Genomic DNA, 27,414 nt, shown 5'->3' with positions numbered 1-27,414 from the left:
AATTGTATTTACAGCCTGCTACCGTGTGGTGCAGTGGGACGCAGGTGGCGCTGTGGTGTAAATCACTGAGCCTAGGACTTGCCGATCAGAAGGTTGGCGGTTTGAATCCCAGCGACGAGGTGAGCTCCCATTGGTCCCTGCTGCTGCCAACCTAGCAGCTCGAAAGCACAAAGTGCAAGTAGATAAATAGGTATCGCTCTGGCGGGAAGGTAAATGGCGTTTCCGTGCACTGCTCTGGTTTCGCCAGAAGTGGCTTAGTCATGGAGCCACATGACCCGGAAAACCTGTCTGCGGACAAACGTCAGCCTCCTCGGCCTATAGAGTGAGATGAGCGCTGCAACCCCAGAGTCGTTCGCGACTGGACTTAACTGTCAGGGGTCCTTTACCTTTAGCATGTGGTGCAACTGCATAATAAATTCCACAAGTTAATTATGTATTGTATGAAGCAGTACTCGCTTGAGCCTCAAAGCTTAAGATTCACAGTATTGTACAGTACTGAACAAGCCAGGCATTGCTTCAGTTGTCTTTTGATGTGCATCTTTGAAATCACTGAACTTGCTCTTCTCACAACTGAGGAACTTTAGAAAACACATAGAGGCATCTTGATATGGAAAGAAACTTTTTTTTTTGGGGGGCAAGACTAAATAGGTTGGATTCAACAATATTTTTATTTTTTTTAATACAAGTGTATAGATTAGAAGATTTGAAACATTATAAAGCAATATACATAATAAATAACATGCACATGAGAGTCATGTTATCTACCTTATATAACACTGGCTAGTACTCAAAATACTTAAAATAAATCCAGTGACATTGGATAAAGTCCATAAAAATGCTATCCTGTCTTCCCTTGTACGAAATTGTTCAAGTATAAAAAGATTTCCAATACAGTGTAAAATATTAAATTCCTTTTTTAGGTCAAGAATAAAAATTGCAAGTTATTGCAGTTTCACAGGACAATGTAAAGCAGCGTTTCCTAGCAAAGGAATAAAAGTTGTTCTACAAAGAGATGAAAAGTGGAAAAAAAACCTACCCCTTTTTTGATAGGAGGAAATTCTGACAACCTACCCATAACACACTATGTGGATAATTTCATGGGAGTTTATTTCCACATAGCACATCTAAAAATGGAGCTTCAGATTCAGTATTCCATTTATCTAGTTCGAACTAAGTCTCATTAAGTTCAGAGGAAAGGGACTTAGTCCCATTTACATATTACCCCTGTGACACGGGAGTTGTTTCTGTGTTGCCCAGTCCTGTGTGTTACCAACACTTTCTAGAATTAGGAACCCATCACACTGTAACAGTCACATGGTCAATTCCCACACCACTCACCTGATCTACATGGTTCCCATTTGCAGGCATTATCGGTGAGGTGCTTGGCCAGACCACAGAAACAGTTCCTATCAGCACAACAGTAATGCATTATTTGGGCCTTACTCCTGAGCAAGTGTGTAGAGTATTATAGCTTTATAACCCAAATCCTTTGCCAAACAAAGGATTTCTTGATTTCTTGGGGGAAAGTTCCACTGAAATCAAGAGCTTTCTTTCAAGAAAAAAGGTTTATGGTTAAGGTGATCGTGGGAAAAGCATGAAACTAGCATTTTTAAGATCAAAACCTTAAAAAAAAAAAGTATTGAAAGTACCCTTATAAAAAGAGTACCAACAGAATTTAAATAAACCCATGTCAGCATTTTAGTTGATTAGGTTAATATTTCGTATACTATAGCTAAACCTACTAAATAACTTATACCATGAGATGAATACATAATTTTACAGTTTCACATCTAAAGTTGTTTTCTTTAGAGTGCAGCATAGTACAACTTTCAAAATAAATATATCTTTAAATAGCATTACAATTAAGGCACAATATAACCCACTTAGCATTAACCCTTGAAGAACTGCAATCTCAACAAGCAGTCTCATGAGAGACCTATGCTTTTTTCCCAATAAATATTTTAAATAGGTATTAAATTGTATATAAATCATTTCCAAAAAATAAAATAAAAAATCCCTTAACACAGTTCTTAAAGGTTTAAATTCAGCAAATTTCTTCCTGCCTTTATTCGCAAGCCATGAATAGATACAATAAATAAAAGGAGAAGGCTGTTGTAGTAAAGAGCTGATCCTATTTCAGAATCAGAATAGCTGACACCAGCAGTCAAAGTTTCCTAAAAGTGAAACAGGATGGAGAGAGGGATTAGAGTGTGACAAGCTCATCAAACGAGCACAAGTGATGTGTTCTTTCCAGATCGGTCTGTGTTATTGATTGTCTGTACAGCTGTTGCGCCCATTAATTCCACATCACTTGCTCCATAGTCCCATTCACACAGAGGACAGATGAGAAAATAACTTTGGTGCCTGTCCACCTTTTTCCCCCAACCCCCCCCCCAAAAAAGGCCACGTTCCCTAGTTTGTTCGATGCCCATTAAGAGATAGTCAGAAAGCATTTTTCTTACTCATTCAAACAAAGTTCTGTAGGCCATAATGAAAAGTAGTAATGACAGTCAGTGCTTTCAACATTTAAATAATAGTCATCTTCAACTTGATACAGGCTACATATTGCTCACCTGGACTTTTTTCCCTGATAATGTAAAATGCATCTTTTACTGGTTTTTTTGTTTTGTTTTAAATATAAGCTTCTTTTTGTTACTTCTGCCATCCTTTCATGATAGGGATGATGCTTGGACTGATATTACGATACCCACCCCACAATACCACCCATGATATGGATGCATGCTGTACAGAGACAGCGGAATCTGTTTTTGTAGTAATACACTATTGCATTGCAGCTTTCCTTAAAGCTGGATTGGTTAAGGTTAATTGCCTCTTTTTGTAACTATTTCTACTGGAAGGCTTGAAGGTAAAAAGATAGGAAGAGTAAGAAACAGAACTTTCTTCACAAGTCCATCCGCTATTGCATACGGTCTGTTTGCAGCTGTTGTGGCTGGTATTGGCCGAAAGCAGCAGCAGCTGCTGCAGCTGTCCCAGGTGCCGCTGCAGTGATTGGTTGCTGGACTGCATAGCCATAACCCCCGGCTGTGACATATCCTGCAGCAGCTGGGGATGCTGCGTAGGGATACTGGTCATAGGCTGCAGCGGCAGCAGCTGCTGCTGCAGCTGAATATTGAGCATATGCGGCTCCAGTGTAGTCAAGGTAAGGTGTGGTGGAGGCAGCAGCTGCTGTAGGCTGGACATGTGGAATGACTACTCCTGGCTGCACAAAAGCTTGTGGATATACATAATGAGCAGGGATCCTGTTGAAAGACAGAAGGCGAAAGTTAGATCTCACAAGTAAACCTTACTTCCAGTTTCAGAACTTAAAAACAAACTCAAATTTAGTTGTTGTTATATGCATAGGGTTGCCACAATAACCAATTTCGATGGACAAATTGATTGTCTAAGCAAGAGCCGAAAGGGAAAGGTCTTACTAAAATCAGAACATAATCACCACCACAGTGTTAGTGCCGATTTAACAGCAGCTGATAGTAAGTACTATGAAACATGTTACTAATAATTTTAAATACTTAGAGGGACCTTGAGATGTGTAGGACATCTATTAAAAGAAGGAATAAATGAGATTTCTAGCTATGAGACTGGAGAACACAGGGTTTTAAATTCAATGGGAAGTGACAGGTTCCCCCCACCCCACAATACTTGCTAAGCAAAGCTAGTGAGCACTTATAAAATTCTTAGCTCCATGAACTGTATTATCAGGTATGGGTTTTTTTTGTAGTTATGTTACATGTTTAGTTTTACATTGCACGTTTCCTGTAGGCATTTACACGGATCTGAGGAAATAATCATTTTGTATCGTGGCAACCCTACTTGAATTGCTATGCAGACTCAGCACACATTAATTTCTCTGCAACCTCAGTCACCCTTATTAAAACAAAAAACAAAACAAAAAAAATCAACAACACAGGCGACAAAGGAGTTTAAATAGAAGTTCACAAGTGTGGTAAACACAGCAAGAATCACACTTTTCAAACGGAACTATAGTGCAATTCACTCCGTCACAAGAGGCCATTGAGGGGAAGCTACATAGATGCCATTAAAATACACAACAGTGGTCCCTAGGCAAATGTGCACCACACTTCTGGAAAGGTTAAGGCCATGAGAGTCAAACCTGTTGTGACAAATCTGGCCACTGGTGTCCTGCTTTGTGCCAGCTTGTTTATTTCTATACAAGACAATGCTTTGGAATGGGTAGGGGCAGGATTATATTCAGGAAGATCTAGTGTTTAACAAAAGCAGAAAAAAATAATATTGTGAGGAGCAACCTCACCGTTTTAAAATACATTATTTATTATCTTCCACATTGTGAAATGTCACTTCTTGTGTGCGCGCGTGCTCAGTAGTACAGTCAGACTAATTTTGATCAGACTAATCGCAGGGGGTTGGACTGGATGACCCTCGGAGTCTCTTTCATGATTCTATAATGTTGATATTTGTAGCAATGCTGCCACACTCAAAAATACAGCATTTACATAGCATACTGAGTACGCAACATGCTTCATGTATCATCTCAGTAATGCTTACAAGACCACTCTGCAAGGCAATGTTATTGTGGACGTATGGCTGAAACTGAAGTACGGTAATTATTTCCCTATGACTCCAAAGGAAATATATCGCTGAGATTTGAAAGATGGACTCTTCAATTCACATTCCTTAGCCACTAGCAACCCAGCTCTCAGTTCTCCACCTGTTATAAAAAATAGACACAGGGATCCTTCATATCACAGGAAACCCAAAATGTATTATTTTTACATTAATAGTACCACCTTCAAAGCTTTGACCTGCAACTGAAACTGTATGGGGGCGGGGGAACCCTTCTATCCACATGAAGTGCAACTCTAAGGAGATCCAGCAGACACACACGCGCACACACACACACACACACGCACACACACAGAGCTCCAGATGCAGAATAAAAGCTTTCAATGTCTCATGCAATGTCAAAAGATTTCCTTTCCAGCTGTTGCACAAGTCAGCTCCACCTGGTCACCCTATATAAATATAGTTAAGATTAATGAGAATATGTTTAAATAAAAATTACTTTCATTTTAAGTTGCCAAGAAAGAAAATATTTTCAGCTGAAGAATGCGGCCAACTTCGAAAAGTATTTTTCCCCACTATCTTAAAACTGAAAATTTGCCTGTTTAGCAACTAATCACTCCCCCTTCAATGCCTGCACCTCAAGCATTGAAATGTTAAAAGTTTAACTAAGAAAAAAATATATTTACATCATCAATCTCCCACTGTCCGTGATGGGAGAACTGCAAAGTGTTAGTGATACATGGAGAAACAGATGAGAACAGAGCAACAAAACTGAATCTTAATCAATGACCTTTACAGATTTATTTATTTTTTAATGGTGATAGCGATTCATCAGTTTTTATGTTGAATCCTCTTGCCTGAACCTTCTGTGTATCTAAGGCCCATCTAAATAATAACTTTGTATTCTTGTTGCAATGTTTTTAAGCTACACAAAAAGATGATTTGCTTATACCGTTTGCTTAAACACAGATAATTCCTGAGGTTTGCTTCTGTCAAATCTAACAGAGAAGACAGTCTTTAGCAATCATGTGAAGTTCAGTTTATAATATTGGTTGAAAAGAGAACAAAACTAAAACAAACTAACAAACCACCTTCTATCTTTCTCTACATGTCAACAGAAGCACAGTCATCATCGCTCCTGTATCCTTGTTAAAGAAGGGAGACGCATAAATGAATGTACTCCTACTTAAGCTCTTGTGATTTGTTTCTTTTAAAGCCAAGCAACTAACAGGTGGAGAATTATGAAACACTATCCCTTTAGAACCTCTTGGTTTACAATATGCATGAACTCCTTGCAGGCGCCCCACTATTATGCCATTTTGCACGTGGTGATTGACAGGACAAGCTGCAGTGGGTCTATTTTTGATCATCTGTCATGCGACAAGGGCTTCCAGCTGAGCAAAATGACTTTATAAGGCCAAAGTAAACTTCCATCTGTTGGAAAGGCCAGCATGCAGAGATTGTCATGATACTGAAACGCTAGCTCCTTTTATGCTCAGCAAGGTCAAAAGGTTAAAGAGCAGTTTCCCATTATGCTGCAGAGGCATCTTTATTCAGTGGCTTTAGGAGTGTTATTTTGAACTTATTGTTTGGTATATATTGGTAAGAACAACTGAAACTGTTCTAGATTTCTTCACTGAAAGGAGATAGTTTTACTCTGATGTACTAGAAACAAGCATTTGGTGTACCAGAAATAAGCATTAATACCACAAACCTCTTCCTATGACTGTAATATGCTTGCTTAGGAGGAGGAAGCCTTGCTGAATACAGTAAGACTAGCTTTTGAGGAAATATGCATAGGATTGCGCCACAAACCCAGAAACTTATTTCAGTAGTTTGCTTTTAAGCAAGCGTGCATTGGATTCCCTATGAGTTGTCTGATTCTATGCAGATTTACTCAGAAGTAACTGCTGCGGAATAAACTTGGTAAGCAATAATTTTGTGGTAAATATTATCACAAAGTAAACCTAATAACTTGTATCATATAATATTGTGGACAAGTCTGTACAGAGCATACAAGACACTGAAAATGGAAATATAATTTAGAAAACATAAATACATCTGCCACAAAACAGTTTGTATCAAAATTTAATAGCCTATGTTTTTGTTTTGTACCCAGATTATTAATGAGGTAGCTAACATGTTTCATAAAGAAGGCTGATCACCAAAGAATTGATGCTTTTGAATTATGGTGCTGGAGGAGACTCTTGAGAGTCCCATGGACTGCAAGAAGATCAAATGCATCCATTCTTCAGGAAATCAGCCCTTAGTGCTCACTGGAAGGACAGATCCTGAAGCTGAGGCTCCAATACTTTGGCCACCTCATGAGAAGAGAAGACTCCCTGGAAAAGTCCCTGATGTTGGGAAAGATTGAGGGTACAAGGAGAAGGGGACGACAGAGGACGAGATGGTTGGACAGCATTCTCGAAGCTACCAACATGACAGGTGTGCCTGGCTTGCTCTGGTCCATGGGGTCATGAAGAGTCGGACATGACTAAACGACTAAACAACAACAAGAAGTTTCATTCAGGGCTGAAGCAGGAATAGCCTTATTATATCACAGGTGTCCCCTTAAAAAAAACCTTCAAAATAGTCCTTTGAATCTAACCCTCTAATCACAAACTTTAATTACTACGAAAGGTATTGTATAACTTGCATAATATTTTTGAATGGTTTCATTCAACAATTCATAGCTGCCCAATAAATCAGATGTTTTATTCACAATACAATATTTGATCACATGTTATTCATTCCAAGCCCCAACTGCACTCAGTATACCGTAATTGCTTAAAACTGGTAAAGGAAGATTTGTGGAAACTCACATCCACTTTTTTAAAAAAAGTTAGCTTATATTAAGCCCTATTTTGTCCCTATTGATCACAATGGAAGCATTTTCAATAGAAGCACATAAAGCCTTAGACAAATGTAAATAAAAACAAAAGAATGAGAGTTTTCTGGTAAGTCACTGATAGTCATTCATAAAAGCACAAATATTTCACCACTGATATCAAGCCTTGAACTCAAAAGCATTTCATTACTGATAAAAACATACATACATACATGTATGTTTTTATAAGCTGCACACCTACACACTTTTACCTGGGAGTAAATTACACTGAACTAAACAGGGCTTACTTCTGAGTAGACCTGCATAGGACTGCACACCAGGTAAAACATAGGTAAGAAAAACAGGCCCTTTCCCCAGCAGCTGCATGTAACTTCAGAAGCACTGAATTGTTATGTTACCCTTACAGACATTCCAGGAAATAATAAAACGTAAATTGGTTGGCCCAGTGTCCTTTCCACCTTCTTTTAAATTGAAGATAGGACAAGTATTCAGAAAGTTAGAAAAAGCAACCGGCAGCATTAAACAGAGACTTCCAGATCTTAACTTGCAAAATATATTAGCTCTGGCAAATGGGATTTGCTCACCGCTGTATCTTTTAAGTCTAAGGCCAGCTATTTTGCAACATTAAATACTCCAAGATACAGGAAATCATTTTCAATGGGTGGGTTCAATGCTTTGCTATCAGCTATTATGGAAGATTGATTTACTAGGTTACTTTGGCATTTGAAAGTTTGTCCTTGCAAAAGCGTTTCAGTCAAAAAGTTACCCATATTCTCCTATCTACACTGCAATTTTTATAAGGACCCATGGAGTGGGGGGCGTTCTGCTGCACAAGTGGAAATCCTTGTGCTGGTAGGATGGTTACAAGCAACGGGATGGATACAAGTCTCACCAATATTTTCTCTATACTTGGAGAATGAAGTTTACTTTTATGTTTCAATTTTAATGGCAGACTCCAACTCCAATGTTTTAGATAACATAGCCAAGTTTCTCACTGTATCCAGAATAAAAATTGCTTTTTAAAAGTATTTCTGATTGTTCAGGTATTCTGTTAAACATTTATATAGTGGAACCTCAGTTTTTGAATGTCTCTGTTGATGAACATTTTGGTTTTCAAACACCGTAAACCTGGAAGTAAACACTCTGGTTTTCTAACTTGCTTCGGAAGTCGAACATGAAACATGGCTTCTGTATTGAGTTTTCCATTTTGAGGATTCCGTACTGAGTTTTCTGTTTTTGAAAGTTTCGGAACTCGAACGGTCTTCCGGAACAGATTACGTTTGAAAACCGAGGTATCACTGTACAATTTGTGTGCCTGTATAGTGATTTTTCTCTGCTGTGGTTGGCTTGACACCATAGTTGTAACTATTTTTTATGGTCTGTAGACCAAATAAACTGAAAGGAATGTTTTTAGCAGGCACACAATGAGGTTTGCAGTGGGTACAATGAGCCATACGGCCACTCTTTTCTCTTACCCATAACCCAAACCTTTTGGAGTAAAATTGCACTCCTGGTACATTTTTCATTTCAGGTATTCCTACAACCAGTGCTTTTTTCAGGGAGTACTCAATGGTATGCAGTACTGGAGCCTCTTTTTCTTGTTAAAAAGTGTGGCACTTACGGTAACAACTTCATGGTGAGTACCGGCACCTATTTTTCTAGAAAAAAAGATCTGCCTACAATGTAGGACATTACAACTGTGCAGGTAACAAATAATGTCCCCAAATTTCAGCCACTTTCTATTTAGAATAGGGTTGCCTAACTTGGGAACCTCAGGTGTTGTTGGACCCCCAAGTGCCACCAGCCACAACTAGCATGGCCAATACTCAGGGAGTTGTAGTGAACAATGCCTGGAGAACAGCAGGTTATGCATCTCTTAATTTAGCACTTTTGTTCTTTATTTATTCCCTGGGATAAAAATAAATCTCAAGAAAGCAACTGAATATTACACACAGAGTGCTTATTTGTCGCAGCCAATGTAACGTGTGCATAAACATTTTCTAACAAGAAATGAACCAGTGATGCAGCAATGCCCAGACAGAGGTTTATTTTTGAAAACCAAAAAGAGCCTAGGACAAAGAAAATATTCCAAGATATTTGATTTTTTTTTTAACCCTATTTTTTGTCTGGGACTATGTTCTTGTTTTGCGACACACACACACAAAATGTCCTGTGGCTTTTTCAAACAAAAATTGGTCCATGGAAGCAAACCTAAGCACTCTTTTCCTGACACAATACACATGGCTTCGCTATGGGACACTGTACTACCCAGAGAAACATTTGAATTTAGATTGGGGTCCCAATAAAACCATTTGTGTTCTGTTTCCCAGGGGCGTGGGTTACTGTCTAAAATTACTGTACTGTTAAAAAAAATAAATCCCAGAAGAGGCTGCATATATATAAATAGCACCAGCTTATTATGGTGGCAATAACAATGGATCATACGAATATGGGCAGTAAAAACTTCAAAACTGGCCATCACCAGATCATCATGCTTTATATTAAAAATGAGTTTCAAGTACCAAAATTTATGTGAACAAAACCAACACTCTAGTTATACTAAGATTTCCAAGAAATGAATTAAGCAAATGTTTTTGAACTAAACACAACCAGTTGGAGGAGAAGAAACTGACAGTCCAGAAGGCACTGAGTTCTGGCTTTATAGGGAAGCAATGTTATGGAAGATAACCAGGTTCTCTCACTATGCTTAAATCCTTTTAAATTACACTGCATCCGACTAACAGTAGTTGAGGACAAAATACAGCAGGCACTCACTTTTCTATCAGTACCAATGGCCTGCATTCTGGAAATGGCAGAATATCAGGAAAGAAAACTATTATTACAAATTAGTAGGGACAGCCACTATGACCTTTAAATAAAATTTACCTATTAACGCAACAATAGACAAAAAATGCTATTCAAAAACAAAGGAAGTCTGAGGTGTTTCCCACCTTCCAAAAGTAAAATACCAAAGGGGGGGAAATATTACTATACTACTATACTATACATCCATACTAAAACAGTGGAAGGGAGCGGATGGCGCTGTGGTCTAAACCACTGAGCCTCTTTGGCTTTATGATCAGAAGGTCAGCAGTTCGAGTTTGCACAATAGGGTGAGCTCCCCTTGCTCGGTCCCAGCTTCTGCCAACCTAGCTGTTCAAAAGCACACCAGTGCAAGTACTTAAATAGGTACTGCTCCGGCGGGAAGGTAAATGGTGTTTCCATGCGCTCTGGCACTCATCAAGTGTGTTCCGTTGTGCCAGAAGCAGTTTAGTCATGCTGGCCACATGACCCAGAAAGCTGCCTGTGGACAAACGCCGGCTTCCTTGGCCTGAAAGCAGAGATGAGCGCTGCACCCCATAGTCACCTTTAACGGGACTTAACCATGCAGGGGTCCTTTACCTACTAAAACCTTACCTAGTAAAACAGTAAAAAGCATTTCAAAATGCCCACTTAGGGTCTGATTTCCTCACTATTCATCACTTCTACCACCTCATATATTTGCCCTGTTTTCAAATGAAAATCCATGTGACCATTGGAAGGAAGTTACTTAATGGCGACTTTTGATGAACAGCTTAGTCTTTTTAAAAACAATCCTGCAGATTTGCACACCACAGAAAAAGTGATAAAACACACAGCACACTTTTTTTAATGAATTAAAAAGCTTAAATCAAGGGGTTTCAGTGTGGTGCCCACAGGCATACATGTGCTGAGAGAGACCTTTGTTGGTGTCCACGAGGTCCCCTTTCTCACTGAAGTTAGTTTTGAAGTAAGCATTCTATTACAGACAATATAATGGCTAGCAATGTGTGCTTCGCTAATGTGCATGTCTGGTGCCCATGGCAGTTTCTCCAGTTTGCAAAGTGGCTGTGAGCCCAAAAAGGTTGGCAAGCCCTGGGTTCAAATACAGTGTTGCATATTCAATCTATTTCAAAGTGTAACTCAACCATATGCACAACCTGTCAAATAAGACTTTTATTCGTTCAGTTACAATATAGCCCTACAAGCTACTTTAAAATTGTTTTACGTACAGCACAATGCTATCCATACATACTCACAGACCTTGATGGGACATAATATCAGCAGGATCGCAACTATCCAGATACTTCTAAGTAGCCAATCTCAGAAATTGAGTATTGGGGCATATTCCAATTACGCGTTCCAGTTACATGTGTTTTAAGTTTATATACTGGTCACTTTGACTGCAATTGTGATCTGATTGCTAAGTTTTTTGTGCTGGTGAATGTCTTTGTTCATTCCAGATACTCCAGTTGAATTGGGGGGGGGCCTCTAATATTCAGAAGAAGTCTTCCCTCCAATACACACATTACCAAGGCATCAAGTGACTCGATAAAAACAAAATGCTGTTTACATGAAATTGCTCCACCCTCTTAAGAAATGGATGGGACACAATTATATGAAGGGGGGAAAATCATGTGCTGGCTAAACAAGCCTTATATCAGTTGGTGAAATATCCAACTTACGTCTTCCTCACATATCTTGTTTGTGGATTGGGCTTTAATTAGGTTGCAATCAGGGGTGGAGAACCTAAGCCCTATGAGCCTAACTAGGTCCAGCACAGGTCCCTCAAAGCTTTTACCCCAAACCATACTGCATGTGCAATCACATGCAGCATCACAGGATATGTAAGGACAGAGGTGCCTACCAAGGAACAATTGCCAGCTGGTTTGAAAAGTTCCCAGTTATTCCATTGCAAGCGGATCTTGCTGACAGATGACTGGTGGTCATAGTAAGACCTACCAGCATCAGATGTACTAAGGAGTTCACCATTGGGATTAAAACGGCACCTGGAAATAGACTTCAGAAGGACTTGCCATAACCACTGATCCATGAGAATATTTCAATTTTACAGGTGGGGGAATCTAAATATTTGATTCATTAGCTAGGTTCCATTCCCCACTCCTGCTACACACACTTACCTATGGGTAAGTAAGTCCCATTAAACTCAGTAGGATTCCTTTCTGAGTATGCATGTATAGGATCTGTGACGTTAGTCTCTTTAGCTGGTGTCTGCTAGCCCAACCATCTTAACAGACCAGCTAAAGAACAAACTGGGTGTTTAACATTTCCAGTTTTTAAAAATGTAAATAGCAGCTGGGGGTGATCAGGAGAAGAGCATGAAGGAGGGAGGGATGTGTGTGTTACCCTTTCCTCCCATGCTGCGTTCTTGATTAAACAACCCCACCGTTTGTGGGGAAGCTTCCATTGACGCCAATGAAGGCATCTTTTAGAGGAGGGACATTTTAATTGAGACTTCAGTGAGAGAGGAAAGGGTTAAAATCCTGCCCAGCTCTGCTCCATAAACTTGCAGGCTCCTGGGCTCTGTTCTTGGTTTAATAAAATGCCAGGAGAATGTTATATGCCACTACAGGTGCCACAAAATACCTGCTCCACCTTTGTAAGAACTCAATCATTTAGTGTGGCAGTACCCACTCTTCGGAACTTCCTGCCTGTTGATATCAAGCAGGAAAACTTCCCCTGTATTCTTTTCATCACCTGAGAAAAACATTCTTGTTTAGACAAGCCTACCCAGATGCTTAGAAATGCTGGTGTGAATTTTAATCTGTTTTAGCATTTTAGCATCTTATATGTTTTAATGTATTGGAACTTTTTTCCTGATTTTACCTTTTTGCAACCCACTTTGGAGGTTTTTATGACAATATAGTGGAGTAGAAATTTCATTAAATAGAAATAAATAAATGTAATATATACTTTGGACTTGGTTTAGGCAGTCAGCAACGTGGTTGCTAATGTCTCATTTCAAGATATACAGTGTTTCAAAACTATTCTCAAATAAGCATGCGTGCTTAAAGTTTATCCCCCCTCCTTTCCTTGTTAAGTATTCAACTAACTTTTTGTCACGGGCCTTACTCAACATTAATCAAAGAGGAGACAGCGTACAAGACACTCAAGCAAGCAGATGTCACCTCCAACTTTGATGCTTAATTGTAGAATAAAAATGTATAGAAACTTTAGGAATAGCATATGTTTAAGTAAATCTGCGGAAGGCTAAATATATATATATATGTATTCTCTAATGGGAAAGTGCATGTGGACGCACATTGTTAATACAGGGAGCTCCAAACCCTTCCCAAGGAACAAAACCAAAACTGTAACATGCAAGCAATGTTGATTTTTCTTTTTTTTTAAAAAAGAAATCAAAGAAACCACACAAATTTAGCACTCACTACAAAGTACGGTTAAAAAATAAATATAAAAAAGAAGTCACAGGCTACAGCTTGAAAGCAAGAGAAAAAAATAAAGTCCCTTCGCTCCCCATGGCAAAGTCAACACTTCTCCACAAAACCAAAATGAAAAGACCACCAAAAAACTTTCACTACAGCTCTCTCAATAAATAAAAGCACACAGTTTAGCTATCAACACCACTTCATTACTGTAATAAATAAATAAAAAAAGCACACGGATATCTATTGACTATATAGAAAAAAACATACATGCATCGTTAATCACCATTTTAGCTTGGTTTGTGTGTTTGAGTCTACTGGTTACAGAGTTTAATTCCAAACAGAACTATTCCACCTCTTATCATCATATCCTTCTCATCAGTTATCTTAACTGTAAACGATCCCTGTCAGATTAGAAAGAGATAAATAACATTGAGTCAACCTGAAGAAAAATACCGAATGGGGCACAGTGGCTGATTAAAAGGCACACCTTGTTTACCACATGATCTTACGAGCATAGGGGCTGCTTGAGTGCAAGGCCGGCATGCATCTTACACCACTTGACTCGGATATAGTATTTATTTAGAGAATTATCAATGAGGTGATGGCATTTTAAATCTGGAAATTTGAAAAATATAATTTTATTTCCAACGGTCACGTTAAGACGTACACGCTATAGTGTTCCCACCCCCAAATATGAGCTTAAGGCAGACTTACCCAAAAGGCCTCTGTATTAATGCTGGGTGGAGCTGCTGAACACCAAAGGCAAAACCTAACAACAAAACACATCACATTCTCTAGGTGAGCATTGCATTTACTTCACGTGAAAATTCTAATAACCACCCTGCGATCCTTCTCAGTGAAGAGGAATATGTCACAGCGTAAGCCTACTCATGTATACTCAGAAGTAACTCTCAGGTCACCGTCTTAATAAACTGTGCGGTACTGATTTTAGGTAAACAAATCAGACAAAAAATGTGATCTGATGCCATATGGTTTGAATACCTTGGTAAGATCAGCTATATATATATAGAGTATGAAAATATTTCTCTCTCGAGCATTATAATGTATAATTAATGAGCTATTACTTCTGGCAAACTGCTGTAACCTGGAGCAGACGTAACATTCACCATCTTCTAAACTTGGATGCATGCCCCTCTCCTGTACGAATTTCAATTTGCCATTCGTGGTTTGAGTTAACCATGGTACAGGGTTATATACCTGAACTGGCACTGACCCTATGGTCAACACTAATCAAGATAATCCAGACAGTGCTGATGCAGAGATAACGTCACACTGTTAAGACTAAACCATGGAAGTGAAAGGCATTCTGGCAAGAGTGAGGGGGGAACTTGCAAGTCAGTTGCACACTCTTGATCTCCTGCTGATTCACTGCACCAAGCTGGTTTGATCCTGGCTTGACTATACAAACCACAGTCTAAACTAACCAGAGCCCCACCCCCTTTTTGAGTTTGGACATAACAATAAACTGAGAAGGGAGTACAGAAGCTGAGCCTCCCTTCTGCTCAAACATGACATGGAGGCTTTCAATCTCCTGCTTGTGGCCATACCAGATGAGAAGGGAGTGCAGAAGCAGAAGCTCATTTCTTACTATTCACACAGTACTAACGGTTGGTTTAGTGTTATATCTGAAATGGGCTGGTCTGATTAATCACTGTTTACTCAAGTATTTAAACAAATCGTTTGGCTGCCTGTGTTTACCATCTTCTCAGTAATCACTTTTATAAGCTTGATTCTACAGGGCAGCAGCAACTATGATATGTCAATTTATAGACTATGCCATTTCATAGTTAGTACAAATTACAGTTCACAAACCCACTTCAGATTGAGGTTTCCACCTCTGGTTTACCAGACAATTGCATGGTTTAGCATGATGTCTGAACTGAGGCACTGCAGAGAAGCAACGGAGGCTCACATACATTCCCGTTAAGAGTTATAGGATATTTCCTATGGATTCCAGTGTGTAAGCAAGATACAGTAACCCAAAACAAAAAGCAGTTGCTTGGTACCTCAGATAAATAAGGAGCTACTGTAACATTACAACCATGTTGGCCACCTTGTTAACAGATTAGTTCAGAATGGTTTCTACACAATTTCACTATCAAGGACCCAGTGGCGGTAATAGAATGGTTAAAATAGAGGTGTTTGGGACAATGGGATAAAACAACCCTTAATGCTTGCAGTGGAAGAGGTTTGTAAGAATAGACTGGTGGGTTAGAGGGAGCGTGAAATTCTTTTGAAGCTCAGCCATTGGATTTTAGGAACCCTGGTAGTTACTATGCCAATTGTTCACATTCCCTTAATAGCCCTAAATAAAAATCTCCAGCCTTTAACTTCTAAAATCAGAAGCATTATGCTGGAACCCGTTGCACTAATTCCACATATGGAGATGTGTGGCGGCTGACTGTAAAAAATATTATGCACACATTCGAAGGCTGAGCTCTGGTACATACTAAGGACAGCTTCCAAGGTTAAACTGTAGCTCAGATTCAGCCCACGTTATCCCCAACCTTTACTTAGGAAACAAAGCCAAGTAGCTTTTTATCCCATGAATACCAATACTGAGTTCAGCAAGACCATGAAGCCCATAATACACACTGGTTTTTCTTATCGACATGGGAAAGTATGTTTCTGTAAATGCAAAACGGGAATCTGGCCTCACAAATAATTGGAAGCCATTCCAGGTGGTCACTTCTGCTTAGACTGGACAAAGAAGTTGGCAGCCATCTGCCAAAGATGGCAGCAAGTGACTATGTTAACTGCCAATGCCGTCACCCTGTTGCACTATGTAGCAGGTGCACATTTGCACTATTTCAAAAAATATATTTGTTAAATTTATATATTTACAGGACATTACAGGAGCACATTATGCAAGTAAGCCTCCAGGATGTCCTCTTGGAAACAGGTTTCAGACCCAGAAATTTATATTCATATAAAATAGCAGAATTCATCTCCAATAAACAATGGTGCCACTGTTTTAATTTGCTTAAAGTTTCCAAAGGAGGACATTCATTTAAGTAATGTACCACTCAAAACAGGCAGAAAAATATCGAGTGTGTACCTAGTCCTATGTATCTACTATTTATGTGCATAAAGGCTATAATCCTACGCACATTTATTTGGGAAACAATGCATCCGTGAGACCTAACTACAAGTAAGCTTACACAGGACCAAGATGCAAGTTTTTAATATGAGGAAAATGCCAATAATGCACATTTTCAGCACATATACAAATTATACTTCAAGGCTGTGGTTTCTGAACTCATACCCCTATTTCTGGGAAACTTCTTACCAAAACATTTGTTTTGTGAGGGAATGTGTAAGGCTCCCTGTAAACACAACTGATGTGCACAATGACTTGCAGATCCAGACAAAAGGATATTAAAAAATATTTTACCAAGCAAAGCCCCCCTTTTCCATTTTTCTCTCAGATAGTGAAGTGTGTTTGTCTGTTTTGTGTGTACACTCACAGGAGAATAAGCCCCACCACAGCACAGCTTCTGGAAGTAGTGGATTACTTCCACAGCTCCAGCATATAACCCTCATGGAAGTATCTTATGTCTCCCACCACAAACACTCATGGGAGACCCCATGGTTTTATGCTCAAAGGGCAGTACTGTCACTCTGACAAATTCAGCATTCATATTTGTGTTACTGCATCTTCCATCATCATATCATATCAAGTTTAGTAGGCTGCATTAGCACAACATTTGGCACAAGCCATCTTTAACATGTCTTGGCCAGCATGAGAGGCAGACTTTAGGGGGGGGGGGAAGGCATTTTAATTGTAAGGATTGTGCTCCTTTCAGGAATCGGGACCTAATCCTCAAGCCATTCGTTCTGAAGTAGCTTCACTGAAATAGGATAAGGTTATAAGTTTTCATTCTCTGCTCGGCTGATAAGAAGCCAGGTAGGGAGGACAGAGACTGTTCTTACCTGGCTGCATTATCCTTGGTTTTGCTCCTAGGTACGCTAGGTTCACATTAGCCTTTCTGCCATCAATGATTGGGTTAGGATCTTTGCAGGCCCTTTCGGCAGCAGCTCTGTCAGCCATGGTTACCTTGACAATAAACATTGCAGGATATCAGAACTCATGTATTTGACACGACTCATATAGTACAGTAAGCTGGTGCAATGTGAAATGGAACACCGTTTCCAAGAGGCTCTCTCCAAACTTACCCAAATGAAAACGCTACTACTGTAACAACACAGCAACTTTAGGTTTGTTGTGGGTTTTGTTTTTTTTTTTTTGTCAAATTACTCTCGCACAAAAATCAGGCTATATTTGAAGCGTTTGCCATTTCCCAGAGCACGGAATTGGAATTTTGCAGGCACCGAACACCCACTGACACAGTAGCATGTGCTGCAGCAGATAAAAATACGAACGTGTCATATCAGCCTGTAACCAGCTGGCTCCATCGGATGCCAAAATTTCACTAGCAACTTTTCATATGCAAGTTATGATGCAAATCTCATCTGAAGGGCACAGCACACAGCTTCCCCACCCCCCACCCCAGGGTTTCCTTTCCTTTCCTTTCGTTACCCTCTAGAAAAGAAAGAAGTGGTCAAAATACACAATCCCGTCGACAGGGGAAAAGGAGACACCTCGTAGTTCATGTCAGTATTTATTGCGCCTATCAGCCAGCTGCTTTTCCAATCCGTTGCTCACAACAAGTTTTACTTAACTTCCAGGAAGTTCAGTTGGCTCACCTGCTCTACCCATCCCAGTCGCCTGACGATCACGCTTCCCCTCCTCCTCCACGCTTTTCAATTTTTTTTAGAGGACGACGACACGAGATCCAAAAATATCGCCGAGCGTCTCCCTTTCCCACCCCCCGCCTCCTGCCAGTTGGGTTTAGGTAGCTGCGTTAGCCGCTCTCCAGGCGCGCCCGCACATCCACACGTTACACGATCCACCCATCCCCGCACCCTTCGCACTTACAAATCCGTATCCCCGGGATTTGCCCGTCTGCCTGTCGGTGATGACCACGGCTTCCTCGATCTCCCCGAACACCTCGAAGTACTTGCGGAGGCTGGAGTCCGTGGTGTGGTAGGGGAGACCCCCGACGAAGATCTTGGTGTACGTGGTATCTTTCTGCGTCGTGTGCATCTTCCAAAAAGATGCCGCTCTCCTCTAGCTACAAGCCCCGCGCAAGCGAGGGCTGCTGGTGGCGGTGGCGGAAAAGAAAGGAAAAGTACAAAAAAGGAGGCGGCGAAAGACTCCGCGGCGAGTTGGGTGGGCTTTGCGCGTGCCGCTCACTTCCAGCCAACTTCTCCCACCTTCCGCAGAGGCTGCCCTGTTTTATATTTCTCTGGCTTGTCAGCTCTTTCCTTGCCCTTCAGGTAGGCAGGAGGCGTCGGGAGCTGCCTTGAGGTAGACGCTGTTCACGAGGAGGCGGAGAAGGTGGCGGCAGCGACCACAGCAGCCGGAGCAAGGGAACGCACCAGGGCCCAGCCGCAGGCGACTCTGCTGCCTCCCGCCGCCTTTGGCTTTCCTCTAAAAAGCCGCCAGGCGCGACCTCCCCAACTCCCGCTGCTCCGCCCTCCCTCCAGCAAAGCGGGGCGGGGAGCCGGGCGGGGCCGGCCCGGCTATTGGCCGCTTCCTCGGCGCGCCGCTGCCACCCGGCCGTTGGAAAGGAACAGCTGCTGCTGTGTCTGTGCGCGCGCGCGTGTGTCTGTGTGCGCGCCTCGAGAGAAGCGAGCCTGGAGGAGGAGGAGGGGGGCGGGAGGATCCACGTGCGCGCTGGAAGGTGGCCTCGGGCTCTGCGCGCACACGCGCCTCCCTCCCTCCCTCGCCCCGCTCTGGTCAGCCGAGCGCGAGAGGCAGAGGAGAACCGAAAGCGCCTCTCAGGTGCGGACGGGGAGAAATTCCCTCAGCGCGCACTGCTATTCACTTTGGCGCCACTGCGCACCGAAACCGAAGCTCTCCAGGCAGCCCCGCTTGCTCTTCCTTTTCCCGCTGGCGGGCTGCGTCAGGTGGTTCTAGGTTATGGTTCTAGGTTATGAGCGTACCGAAGTTGCCTCACGGGGCGGGTTGGGAGAGAGGGTGCATCTCCTTCGCCCCTCAGACCAACATTCTTTATTTTCTTCGCGGGTGGGAGGATGGGGCTGCCGAGAGAGCGTGACCTGCCGCCTCTTGAGAGTTAGGACCATGGGCGTAGCAAGGGGGGGGGGGCAGGGAGAGGCAGCTGCCCCTTAAATCAATAGAAACACATAGCAAACTGAGGTTCTGCCCCCCAACAAAAGGCCTCCCCCCCACAAAAATCCTGGCTATGCCCATGGTTAGGTCAGTGGGATAGTGAACTCAAATCATAGGAGCCACCTCCTAGGGGCCGATGGCCCTTCGGCGACCACCCCCAATAAAATATTTGAGGGGGTCACCCCCTCCAAGTTGATGGTTATTGCCACTCAAATGGTGTGCGGGTGCCACGGCTTTTGATTAATTTTGTGGGGTGGGGTTTCCTGGGAACTCCCAATAGTTCATTCAATTTGGCATTCCTGATTCAGATGTGCAGGCAAAGCCTCCATAGCCATACCCTTCATAAGATGGCAACATTAACAATGCAGACATGATGCCTTTAGTACCAAGCTTGCTTTTTCTTAGCCTTTGCTCTCCCTTCACTGGTTAACAGTCATCCTCATGAAGAATTACATAGAACTCAATACTTCTTCAAACTGAAAGTGGTGTTTAACTCTTAGGCGGGTATGCAAGTTAATCTGCCGTTTCCTGACCACGTTGTGTGGATTTTGCTCCGTGGAGAGCTTATTTGGCATGCAGAGGATTGTAAATAGGAAGTGACATCATTTCCCCTAGTGTGCCAGTATGATGACACTTTGTCCCTGCTCCACTACACCACTGGGGTGGTGTAGATTTGCAAGCGGACAGAGGTCCTGGCTGTTGGTGGAAGGAGGATTCATCTCTTCTGCTTGCTTTCCCAAATCCAGTTTTCCTCCGGGAGCCACAGCAACATAAATTAGGTACAGCAACCCTAATCCTCCCTTATTGCTCCAGATGTTCGACAGAACACCAATTGCCAGGTTGCACATTAACAGAAGAGAGCTATTGCCCTTGGGTCCTGCTTGTGGGTTACTCATAGTCACCAAGCTGGCCACCATGAGAACAGAATGTGGACTAAGTTTGTGCGATCCAGAGGAGCTCTTAATAGATTCAGCAAAAGAGAGACAGGGTGAGCAAGCAGAGCAGGTTGGTGGCTTCTGTCTGTCCTCACAGTTACTCTGGGCAAGCATGCTGAGCTCTTTTTGTCCAAAGAAAGTATGCAAGCAGGTAGGGCTCTTCCGCCCCAGTGTGAGAGGGCAGACAAATGATTCAAAGCTGTAACAGCCAGACTTCTAACAAATACTGCTTTACCAATACTCAGTGCCACACAACTCGGAGATGGAGGGTGACTAAACTAGAGGATTTGCTTGCTTGAATTCCCCCAGTAAAGTAGTGCAGCAGAGATGACTAGAGTTTGTTTTCATGTCCTTTGGGGCTCTAGATGACCTTTTAAAATTGTGCATTCATTGTGATTTGTGCTTGTGATGTTATCAGGTTGGTCACACGCAGTTCCCCCCTTTAATCCTGTTTGCGCCTGCAGAAGTTTTAGGGTGGTTACCCTTCCTCATTTCCAGTCATTGCATGCCCCATAGCTTCTTGCTGAAATCTTGTAACTTTTTATACCATAAATGTTCTGGTTTATTAGTGTCTCACTTTCATTGCACTACAGCCCCTATGGACAGCAATAATGTGGTAGCCCTGAAGAAACATTGCAGAACATACTAAAGCAGAATAAATCCACCATTAACATAATATTATTGTGTCAGGAACATGTTGCAGAATACACTTGCAAAAAAACCCAAAACACCTGTCTGGAAAGTTCGTAAGAGTCAGCACCTTGAATTGAGTTACAAAGATTATTCAACCAGTATAGATCAAATAACTTGACTCCCTGATTGAGGTTCAAGCCTTGCTACTTTCTTTGCCATGCCAAGTCTTCCCCACTGTTAGGAACAAACAGAGTGCTTCTCTCCCACCCTCCTTTTAACTGCACTTTAAGCTTAAGTGAAAATTCTCTCAGAATTTACCTATAGGGCTTAAAAGTATTTCCCCCTTAGAACTCCAGTTTTTCTGTATGAGAAACCTAATCTTAGCTGAAGCCACTTATCTGAGAGCAAGAGCCATAAAGTTTCATGTTACTACATGGGTGGCGCTGTGGGTTAAACCACAGAGCCTAGGACTTGCTGATCAGAAGGTTGGCGGTTCGAATCCCTGCGATGGGTGAGCTCCATTGCTCAGTCCCTGCTTCTGCCAACCTAGCAGTTCGAAAGCACGCCAAAGTGCTAGTAGATAAATAGGTACCGCTCCGGCGGAAAGGTAAACAGCGTTACCGTGCGCTGCTCTGGTTCGCCAGAAGCGGCTTAGTCATGCTGGCCACATGACCCGGAAGCTGAACGCCGGCTCCCTCGGCCAATAAAGCGAGATGAGCGCCGCAACCCCATAGTCTGCCACAACTGGACCTAATGGTCAGGGGTCCCTTTACCTTTACCCTATAAGGCATAAAGTATGGTTTAATACACCATAATGTGCACATGGTCTGAGTGCATGAACAAAAAGACAAACCACAAGGGTTTTGGATTAGCACGATGTCCAAGCCCAGGATTGTACTTTCGTTTCACCCTAACAAACCATGATTGCTAAGCAAATAAAACTGGCTAGCATTCATGGTTTGTTAGGATTAATGAAACCACAATCCCAGGTTTGGATGTCACATTACGTGAAACTGTTTGTCGTTTGTTCACCCAGTGTTGCTTGCAAAACCATACTTTATGGAGTGTTACATGGGTATGCACTTGCTAAAACAGAATGTGTGTTTCACCAGCACATTTTACTTTGCTCTCAGTGTCCTAGGGGAAAACATGGTTCAGATATTTATTCTGAAGCTTTTGCTTTGCTGCATAAAATTGTTCTTTTGAAATTAAATCACCATTAAACAACACAATCACTTTGCTTTATGAGGTCAGCTTCAAGGCATCTTAGAGCAAACCTCTAGCGCACAAATGTATCTATGATGGACAGATGAAAGCCGTTCCAACTTAAGAAATGCATATATATATATATATATATATATATATAACAAGATTCCTGGATCGGATAAAAGCCCATCTGATCTAACATTCTGTTCTTACGGTGGTCAATCAAATGCCTACTGAAACTCTATAAGCAAAGCCTGATTGCAATAACAACCTCCCATTATTGATCTCTAGCAACTAGTATTTGAGACTCAGAATCATATAATTGCAGAGTTGAAAAGGACCCCAAGGGTCATCTAGTCCAACCCCCTACAATGCAGGAATCTTTTGCTCAATGTGGGGCTCAAACCCATATTATTATATTATATTATATTATTATATTATATTATATTATTATATTATTATTATAGTTCATATAATTTATGGTGCTAGTGCATTGAGCTAGTTACTAGTGGAACACTTAATTTGCATCATTGCTTTTTTATGTAATCAGTAAGGTTCATATCCGCTATGTTTACATTATAATTGCTCCCCACAATAGTAAAGCTGGCTGTTTAGTGTTAGCTACTGCACAACTGGTGGCACAATGTTTTAAGTGTCAAAAGGCAATTGTTTATGACCTTTAAGTTGTGTAACTGTATGTGCTGCTCTACTTACCGTAAGTAATAGGAAACAGATGCCAACCATTCTTGCCAACCAGCCATCAATGAAGGACCTCTGTGGTCAAAACAAAAAAGTACTCTTGTGCTATGTCAAGAAAAAGGTAGAGGGATCCAGGGATACTGGATATCTGCTAATCCTGACTAGAAAGAAAGCTGAAGTTTATATGCGTTATTATAGCTGAATGTTTTGGAGTTTAAATATTTTATTTCCCCAGATTTCTAACATTTGATGAGTTTTTATAATGCCCGGTGTCAATGCTGCAGATTTAATTTGGTATTTTATCAGGTTGTTTTTGCCCTGTTTATTAAATTATATCCCTCCCACACATAACTTGTAGAACATCCCTTGTAATATTTATTTAAACCATAAAGTATTATTTAATAGAGCATACTATGCTCTTATTTTGGGGACGCGGGTGGCGCTGTGGTTTAAACCACAGAGCCTAGGACTTGCCGATCAGAAGGTTGGCGGTTCGAATCCCCGCGACGGGGTGAACTCCCGTTGCTCGGTCCCTGCTCCTGCCAACCTAGCAGTTCGAAAGCACATCATGTGCAAGTAGATAAATAGGGACCGCTCCGGCGGGAAGGTAAATGGTGTTTCCATGTGCTGCTCTGGTTCGCCAGAAGCGGCATAGTCATGCTGGCCACATGACCCGGAAGCTGTCTGTGGACAAACGCCGGCTCCCTCGGCCTATAGAGCGAGATGAGCGCGCAACCCCAGAGTTGGTCACGACTGGACGTAATGGTCAGGGTTCCCTTTACCTTTTTATGCTCTTATTTAGACTTCTTTGTAGGTTGCTATTGTATTTAATTGTATTAATGTGCTGTGTTGGAAAGGATTGTATAGCATCTGCAGCATTTGATTTAAAAAATACAAAATCATTACATCTGTATATGAACCTTTTCAGGCAGATTGTGATAAGTGGGATACTAGAGAAATGTAATGATCTAGATTCAAGATGGAGAACCTGTGGTCCTCAGTATGTTGCTGTAGTACAGGCCCCTCAGTCTCAGGCAGCATGCTCAATACTTGGGGGTGATGAGAGTTACAGTTCAGCAACATCTGGAGGACCATAAATTAGCTACCCCTGTTGTAGATTATGTCATAGTGCTGTCCTTGGCTTGTTTTCTCAGAAGTCCATCTGAGTTCATTTATATTTACTAGTTTCATGATTGCTGTTCACTGAACGCAATGGGACTTAGTAGACAAGCCTAGGATTGCACTGGTCCTTTGAGCAAACCCTTAGCCACGACTTGTTTAAGATTTGCCTAGGACAGGCCTGTTGCCTGGACATTTATGGTACAATGACTTAGAGGAGCAGGGCAATTTTCTTTCATGCAATTAAACATACACAGGCATACTGGTAGCTACTTATCTCATGCATTGGCCAGCACACTGGAGAGCAGGGTGACATTTACTTCTCTATGAGCTTTTACTGCTTGCATTCTTTTACTTGCATCTTCACAAGGAGAAGGCCTAGAGTGAAAATCTGAAAATTTGGAGTGGAGGTCTAGGGTCATACCTGGCTCACAGGCAGCTAACTAGCTGGCTATCCTTGGTCAAGATTGACATTTTTATCAAATGTGCCACATTTGTAAATATAACATGCATTCTTGAAAACATGCATATATTTAAATAGGTGCTATTCAAAATCCCCCTTTTTCTAAACTCTGGATTTTTAAAGCTTGTGATTGAGGAAGCATCACACATGTATGGCTTGTCCCATTTTCATATTTATATTACTAATTGCCACTGCAAATCCTGTCTCCCACAGTCTTGAGGGTGCTTCAGTTACAGAATTTCTGCAGCTCAGTGTTGGTCCTGCGTGTACCTTGACTTATTCTGCCCTGGAGTGTTTGTGACTTCTGATGCACCTTCATATCCTGAGCTTCAAAACAGAGGTAAAGAAAAAATCTCTTTTCAGATTTTTTTTTAAATCAGGGAATATTGGAGTCTTTGTGCACTAGATTCTAGCTTTCTATCTGCTGTGGAAGTACCTTCACAATTCTGATGTCATCATGAGCATTGTAGTATGAGGCCAAGTATTTAGTTTTTCAGTGACCAAACCACCAGAGAAAGTAATGTACTTGTCAAGTGTGCTTTAAAAAGGCAGCACTAAGAAATAACAACTTCTATTGTCAGAAGTTGTACAGTTAGTTCCCAACAGATTAGACAGAGATTTTGGTTATTGACAGTCATCGTTACAATAAAAAACTGAATTCTGACAGGTTGAGATTTCAAGTTTCCTAACAACGTGTTTCTGAAATGCCGCAAACTTATCTAGGACTTCCTAAGTAACCCAAGTCATTTCTGATTGTGTTGTTAAGGGCTTTCATACAAATGCCGCCGTGTAAGGAATAAGGATTATTTTCTACTGCACTTTTAAATAAATTATCAGTGTCCATAAAGAATATAAATTGGAAGACCATCCTGTGTGTCTTTTGGGGATACTATAATTTAGCATCCCTGAAGCAGACTATCACTTACAATGAATAGTTTTAACTGATGCATTTTGTTATAGTCTTCCTGTCAGGGGTAGCAATGAGCAGACAGCTTGCCAGCTTACCGATTGCTACTGAATTCAGTGGTATTAACATTAACAGTATTGTCAGTCTTTTTATTTATTTATACGCACCAGATGTCTGTCATGTCAGAGAGCAGGGGATGTCATGTAGTCATTCAGCAGGCTGCTGAAGACAACAAAGGCCCACCGATTATATTCCACTCTATTTATTCCTCCCAATGGTTTATTTCAGCATATGATAATGACCCAGAAGGCATTTGGAAGGAGGGTATTATGACTTCAGCAACAGCGCAATCCTATACATGTCTACTCGGAAGCAAGCCCCACTGAGGTGCATGGGACTTAACTCCTCAGTAAGTGTGTATACATCTCTAGCCTAAATCGAGGTTACTTCTGCAGTGCTGGATTAGCAAATAGGCAGAGTAGGCACCGGCCCAAGTCTTTTAGGGGCCCTGCAACAACAGATCAAAATAATATTGATTTGATTTTGAAGGAAATTACAAAAACGTATTAGGAGATATTTCGACTACCTACGGGGTCTCCACAGGGTTTAGTCCGGCACTGTATTTCTGATATTTGAAATGAAGATGGAGCGATCAGAAAGCTTTCAGTTCACATGCCGGGATAAAAACAAACACATTAAATAATCTGTTTTTCTATTAAAAACAGTTTTGGCTCATGAGAGCTGCATTTTTGATGTGATTTCAAAAAGGCTTAAAATTGTGCGCTCTTAGAAAATGCTTTATTAGCTAATGGTTGCACTCCGAGCAAAGTTTTCTTAATGAAATACTTGAAATAGGCATACCTTATATGGGGTATCATTTGACTTCCTACTGGAAAACCCTAAACACTCTTACACCTCTTGCCATTGTGCTTATCATGTATTGCTGATTGTATAATGTGCCTGTCTCCCTTTTTGACGACCTTTTCTGGGTCCTGAGTATGCTAAGAGTGAAGTACTCCAGAAAATACATTGCATGCTTCAGGCGCAGACCGTAGTATCACCAAGACTAGTTTTATTCCGAGAGAGATCCCTTCAGGCCTAAGGAAAACAGATCCGCTCTGTCTGTCACAGCCAAGATTGAGATAGTAAGTGTAACATGATAATGCACAGATGTTCTTCTTGGCATTTTACATGACAAAAATAAAGACAGGGCCTGCTATAGAGACTTTAAAGTCGTCCCAAATGATATGCTATCAAGGTAGTAAACATAAAGAGTATAGCTCATGGGCACCTGTTGATAATTGGACAAGTTTAACACTGATATATGGCAGCAAATTTAATTTGAAAGCTATTTAGAGCTGAGCACACATGGAATCCCTAACAGGTGTGAGCACTTTGATATTTTTGTACAAAGAGAAGCATAGTAAAGTGTAGAAAACTTCACTGAGTTATGTGCTAATTATTCAAATGTTTATTTGAAATTAAGTTCTATTAAGTTCAATGGGGTGTGCTGTCACATACAAGCACATAGGGCTGCAGCTTTAGGCTGCAGTCTTATGCACACTTACATGAGAATAAGACCTGTGTACCTGACAATACTCTTTTCTTGTTGATT

At 41.3% G+C, this 27,414-nt stretch overlaps 1 protein-coding gene across 3 annotated transcripts in view; it reads right to left on the bottom strand.

The window, feature by feature from the left end:
- Positions 1-649: 649 nt before the first annotated feature.
- The window catches only part of RBM24 (RNA binding motif protein 24), a 44,684-nt gene continuing 17,919 nt past the window's right edge, over positions 650-27,414 (bottom strand). The window contains exons 1-5 of one of the 3 annotated variants that reach the window (XM_077933267.1): positions 18,581-19,258; positions 17,575-17,698; positions 14,335-14,389; positions 5,250-5,282; positions 650-3,260 (exon numbers count right to left, since the gene is read on the bottom strand). In XM_077933267.1, coding sequence (XP_077789393.1) covers positions 2,918-3,260; positions 5,250-5,282; positions 14,335-14,389; positions 17,575-17,698; positions 18,581-18,748 — 723 coding nt within the window. In that variant the 5' untranslated portion in view covers positions 18,749-19,258 and the 3' untranslated portion in view covers positions 650-2,917. Of the gene's footprint in view, positions 3,261-5,249; positions 5,283-14,334; positions 14,390-17,574; positions 17,699-18,580; positions 19,259-27,414 lie in introns of those variants that run through there. The other 2 variants (XM_028737677.2, XM_077933268.1) reach the window with 2 other exon arrangements.

Source organism: Podarcis muralis, chromosome 8, assembly GCF_964188315.1.
Source record: "Podarcis muralis chromosome 8, rPodMur119.hap1.1, whole genome shotgun sequence".
NCBI lineage: Eukaryota > Metazoa > Chordata > Lepidosauria > Squamata > Lacertidae > Podarcis > Podarcis muralis.
Note: the sequence above shows the minus strand (reverse complement) of the source record. Positions and strands in the feature narration are given on the sequence as shown.